The sequence below is a fragment of the Adiantum capillus-veneris genome, chromosome 11 (assembly GCF_014529385.1).
Source record: "Adiantum capillus-veneris isolate H3 chromosome 11, ASM1452938v2, whole genome shotgun sequence".
NCBI lineage: Eukaryota > Viridiplantae > Streptophyta > Polypodiopsida > Polypodiales > Pteridaceae > Adiantum > Adiantum capillus-veneris.
This window is the reverse complement of record NC_140941.1, coordinates 146,137,261-146,143,199: the sequence shown is the minus strand read 5'-3', so window position 1 is coordinate 146,143,199 and position 5,939 is coordinate 146,137,261. Positions and strand designations below refer to the sequence as shown.

The following is a 5,939-nucleotide window of genomic DNA, read 5'->3' as shown; positions in this document are numbered from 1 at the left end:
CGTTCCTACTCCGTCCGCATCTCCCTCTCTTTCGGAGCATTCGGCGCGCTCCGAAGCTTCGGCGTCGACGAGACGAGCTTCACACTCGTCTAGACACCGGCGCTCTAGTGATGGCGGTGGCGGTTGTTGTGGGGATTCCGCCACCGATGCCTCCACACCGCCTCGTGTTCGACGAGGCTCTTTACCCTCCCCTTCTTTGCCCGCCCCCACACCAGCCACATCATCGCCATCTACGCCAGGATTTGCACGGCTGACTGTTCCTAGCAGCTACACACCTCTACCTACTCCGCCAGGAGCCACCCCACTCGACACTCCTCGCTTCGGGGCCCAGACGCCGGTGGAGACACCTGACGTCCGTACCCCCATCGACACGCCGCTAGAGACCCCTGCCGGGACACCCAGGTTCACGCGTCACCGGCCAGAGGGCTTGCCTTACTCTGTCGACTTCAGTGGCGGCATCATCATGGATGATGACGGCAAGAAGGTGATCTCGCGCATACGTGGTCTTTGCTCTCAGCTATTTAGACACTACATACTAAACAAATAGAGTGAAGTACCAAGTGATTTAAAAAGCAGAGTCATCAGCATACTTCATGATGAGTTTCCCGTTCCAACACGGGATCAGCGCTTCAATGAAGACCTGATGAAGATTCAAATGCACAAATACTGCAAACACAAGCGTTCCGAAGTGCAAAAAGAAATCAAGCATGGGTGGAACAGGCCAGATTGGCTGGCCAAAGAAGATTGGAAGAATGCGAAGAAAGTAGCGCGCGAGAATCCCGACAAGTGGAAGCAACAAAAGGATGCAGCCAGAGCGCGAGTAGAGGCAGGGAGCTCGCACCACTTGGGGAGCAGTGGATGGGCATCATTTGAGGCCGATTTTGTAAGTGTTTTCGCATTGCTCTTTATGTTCGATAGTTTAGGGTTTATGAGTTTTTTAATTCTAATATAATGAATTCTTTGTATGTTTTGACAGTGGTCGATGACAGGACGTGATCCCACACCGTACGAGCACGAGTACACAGGCAGGAAGGGCTTAAACGCCCTGATGGACATTCTCAGTTCTCGCGGCGGCATGGTTAGTATTAGGGTTTACTCTTTTCTATTTTTTGTATTGTTTTATAAATGTCGTTATATGTTTATACTTACTGAAAGCTGTCTTATTGTCTTTTTTTGCAGAATCCGACAGATACGCCGCTTGGATGCGATGAGACGTCTGACTAGACGACGTCAGTTTAGCCATAGCTAGATAGCATTAGTTTAGGGTTTCTCATAGCTTATGTATCATGAGACGGATTTTATACGTCTTTTTGAACCATGTATATTATTACATTTGTCACCGCAGTTCATTTTGCCAATCAATTCTTTATGCCTATGATGTTGTACAATTGTCATTATTACATTTGCCAATCAATTCATTTTGCCTATGATGTGTACAATTGTCAATTTTACGCTTGTCAATTTTGCAAACAATGCGTCTTGTGGGTGACTATTTTGGGTCTATTATCTACCCTTACACTTTTTTAAAAACGTGAGGCAAGTACAATATGGTTGATGGGTGGCAGGGCATTCAATGCCCTGTCACCAAAAAAAAATTCTCTCGGGCGTCGCTAAAACCGTCGCTATTTATGGCTTTGTAGCGTCGCTATAGACTTCTGTTTAAACGTCGCTATAGGCGTCGCTATGAACATCGCTATATAGCGACGTTCATAGCGACGGTTATAGCGACGCTCTCGTAGCGACGCTATTAGCGACGGTTGTAGCGACGCCGGGGGTTATAAAAACCCAGTGTATTTACGTCGCTAACAGCGTCACAAGAGCACACAACCTCTTGTAGTGTACTTTTATATTATTATATGTTGTCTACCATAAATAAATTTTACACCAATCATGCTAAGGTGTCTTAGAGGCATAGGAAGCTATGCAAAGAGCTACTTGGAAGTGATGTGATACTCGGCACTTTTGTTAGTTGATATGTATGCCAATTGTCAGTTCATGAATATATTTCCAAACAAGGATTGCTAGGAAACAATTATTGCACTTGCCAACATAATAGTTGCTGTGTATACGAGATGTGGGGCTTTAATAAAATCTCTACAATTGTTCAAGGAGCTGCCCAAGGGCGTCTCGATCTCCCTAGTGTCAATGCTTGGTCAATGAGAGTATTGTAGGTGTGAGTATGAGCTGAGATTTGCAATGGTGGTTGCTTCTCTATTTGTCCAATTTTTGGTGTAAAGAAATTAGTAATGTATCTTTGGGATTGTCTTTCTTGAGATATCCCAATTAAACTCTCTTTGTGTCTGTGTAACTCAAATAGATATAGTCCATGACATCTTTGATTCTAATAGCTCATGACGCTGGAGAAGGGTCCAAATTAGACTTCTTTGAATATATAGTGGAAGCGACCCCGTATCTTGTAATACAATATGCACTCATATATATATATATATAATGCATCTCTGCCTTTGGCTTTGTATGTAATAGGAGACATATACTACTAGTTGCCACTATCCTTCTAAATCTACTAGTCTCAATCTCAAGCTGGTGTGAAGATGTCCGTATCTGACCAATGTTACATCGTAACCCATGAGATAGATGTGTATCCATATAGTTGGTTCTAATCACAAACCCATGACCAATGGCACTCCAAGGTTTACAGACAATCCTCTATCCTCCGCAAAGCTACATAATGCATCCAAATGTTGCTACATACCCTCCGGTGAGTTAGAGATCAACAAAATAATATGAGCATATACAACAATGGAATCCATGTCCCTGCTAGATGGGAATCTTTGTCACCCTCTCTATCAATGTAATCAAAAACCTCATATATATACATGCCAAATAGAGTAGGAGACAATGGAAAACCTTGTTTCACTCCAATATTGGAGTAAACTTAATCAAATATCCCCTCTTGAGTGCGTAAGTACCCCACTACTTATCTATATAGAGCCATGATCCCCCAAATTAACTCAATGACCCATGTTCTACTAGGATAGTCCTAGTCATCTAATGGAGCCCTTATCAATGCCGTGGTTGCCCTCATAGACGTGGGTGTCTAGCTCTCCCAGGTTCAATGGCTCTGTCAGCTAATATACCTTTGGTATAAGTGGTTTGTGAAGTTTGTTATGAAGCATGCTCATTCGGCTACTAAGTCCCTTCTCTAAAGAAGTCTGTGATATCCCTCTATGAATGTCTCCCACTTCTTGATCTCCTCAAGAGACTCTCCTTGTGTTTGCGTAGCTCTAGCAAAAGCAACCTGAGGCATCTATTATCTTGACATCTCATGACTCTAGCCACCGGTCCAAATCTCTCTCTGAATAGACAATGAAAGCGGCCTCATATATCATAGAATACCGGACAATGACAAATATGATGTCACTCTGTCTCCGACATTATATGACACAACTGGCATATACTGGCCTCTGCTGGTACTCTCCTAAATCTGCCAATTTCGGTCTCTTGCTGATGGGATGATTTGCGCATCTAACCAATAGCACATCGTATTCCATAGGATAATTGAATATCCATATAGGCTAGCTGATCACATATCCATCCAGCTGGAGAAGATGCATTCTTGTATGGGCTATATCCATGTGCTCCTGGTATCTAGCTGAATCAAATCCCGACATATGTCTAGTGATCTCTATCCGTGAGAGGGTGCATGCAAGGAGTACTAAAACGGAGGCCGTTCGTCCAGTCTCCGTCTATCTAATTAATCAAAATGGCCTCGACCACTAGAGGGGGGCATCTAGCTTGGCTTAAATAATCTCATTAGACATTTAGGCCTTAGCCCGAATATTCTTGACGAGCTCTCTTGACGACAGAATCAGCCTACTTTTTCTGGGTTGGAGCACCTCCAACGACTATAATTATGGAGGGCAGCCAAGTGCGAGGGCACTGTATGCCTCTTGATGCCCACAAATAGTGTATAAACACCCAAAATCTACCATGTACAAACAGAGGGTATGCAGCCTATAAACTAACTAATGAGTTGACTTGAATCATCAAAAAGATCATAGAGACTAGAGGCATCTCCATAAATCTCCTTCCAGCAGCACTACCAGGTCCACTGTGTGTGTGTGTGAGAGAGAGAGAGAGAGAGAGAGAGAGAGAGAGAGAGAATGAGCTGAAAGCTGATCCGTCCAATGCTAAGCAAAAAAACGAGTTGTACATGTTAGACAGTCTTGTGAGTCGTTGGAGAATGAGCTTCTACAGGCATGTGCTTGCAGGTGAGTCATGGAATGGACATGCAGAGCGGGGGACTGGGCCGCTAGAGATGAGGGGTTTATGTTAAGAAGCTACAGCATGAAAAGCCTATTGAAAAACGGGCATGGGTCAGCAGGTGGAGAGGCAGACCCACCAGGTGAAGAGGTGCAACTAACGGCTGAAGACGGCGAGGCAGTGGTGCAAAGAGAGACAACGAGATCAGTTGAAGGTCCCTGATGGGCGCGGCGCTACCCATGCCGGCCCAAGTAGCACTTCCGTGGAGTGACCCACAAGCAAGCATTCCACATTTCCCCGTTGTTGACAATCTCTAGCTCCTCCTTCTAAAGATCGTAGACTGCACCTTCTGCTGGGCAGAGGCATCACCAGCCTGACTGACGACAAGGCGACGGCAGTCGGCCCTCTCGACCTCTCCCCCGCCAACCTCCACCTCCTCTACTATGAGGTGGTGCCCTTCTATCTTCCCTTCTCCCCCTTGGCAAAGCGCCTCAAACCAATGCTAAGCTAAAGAAAAAGAGGGGGGGGGGCGGGGGGCCTGGAGCCCTACAATCATCCGCACGTGCGGATGATGGGAGGGCTCGCCCTCCCCCTTTTTTTTCTAAATTATTTTGTTACGAGCTCTCGTTGTTTTTCGCATGCATCAATTAGGTGGCCATGATGATGCCTACGCGTGGCTCGTACACAATGGACATGCTTGCTGCCTGATGGTATGGGGCTCTTGCCCAACCATGTTTCATGGCTAAGTTTTGAAGGGATAAGCATCTCCGCTCGACGCATTGCATTTGTTCCATTTCACCTTTGTTTTTTCAAAAATTGTTCAAAAATTGGTCAAAACAAGGGGAGGCAGAGCTCCCCCATCATCCGCGCTCCGTCTCCCCCATCATTTGCATGCACGCGAGTGATGGGGGAGCTCCGCCTCCCCTTTTTATTTTTATTTTTGAACAATTATAAAAAATGCAACTTTCTCATTCAATCTTTAATTACTTGAGTTCAAGATTTAATGGTATACATATAAAAAAAAAGGGGAGGTAGAGCTCCCCCATCATCCGCGTGTGTGCGGATGATGGGAGAGCTCCGCCTCCCTCCTTTTTTTTTTGAACAAAAGAAAAAAAAACCGCAAGTTTCTCATTCAATCTTTGATCACTTGCATTTAAGAATTAATGGTATCCATAAAAAAAAGAGGGGGAGGCAGAGCTCCCACATCATCCGCGCACGCATGCGGATGATGTAGAAGCTTTGCCCCCTCTTTCTTTTTTTCAAATCCGTCAAACTCTGCCAATTTTTGCAAAACCCTTGAACTATGCCGAGCTTATTTTACTTGATTATTTTAAATTTTATTATATTTTTAAATTGTATTTCAATTATCTTAATGTAGCTTTAGATAATATATAATATTAATTACTATATAATATATAGTATATATAATACTAAAGTATATATAATATAATATATATAGTACTATATATATAAATGAGGTGCAAATAGCATGATTACCTCTTACGAGTGGAAGGCTAATCCGCTCTAGGAATGGCCCGCACGTGTGTGCTCTCTCTCTCTCTCTCTCTCTCACACACACACACACACACACACACACACACACACACACACACACACACACACACACACACACACACACACACGCACACACACACACACACACACACACACACACACACACGCACACACACACACACACATGCGCACACACACAC

General features: G+C 44.6%; 1 protein-coding gene across 1 annotated transcript; it reads left to right on the top strand.

The window, feature by feature from the left end:
• Positions 1-4,239: 4,239 nt before the first annotated feature.
• On the top strand, positions 4,240-4,593 carry LOC147448171 (uncharacterized). Its single transcript, XM_086524507.1, has one exon. It carries the CDS (start codon positions 4,240-4,242, stop codon positions 4,444-4,446), a length of 207 nt encoding a protein of 68 aa, XP_086380633.1. The 3' UTR covers positions 4,447-4,593.
• The last annotated feature ends 1,346 nt before the right edge of the window (positions 4,594-5,939 follow it).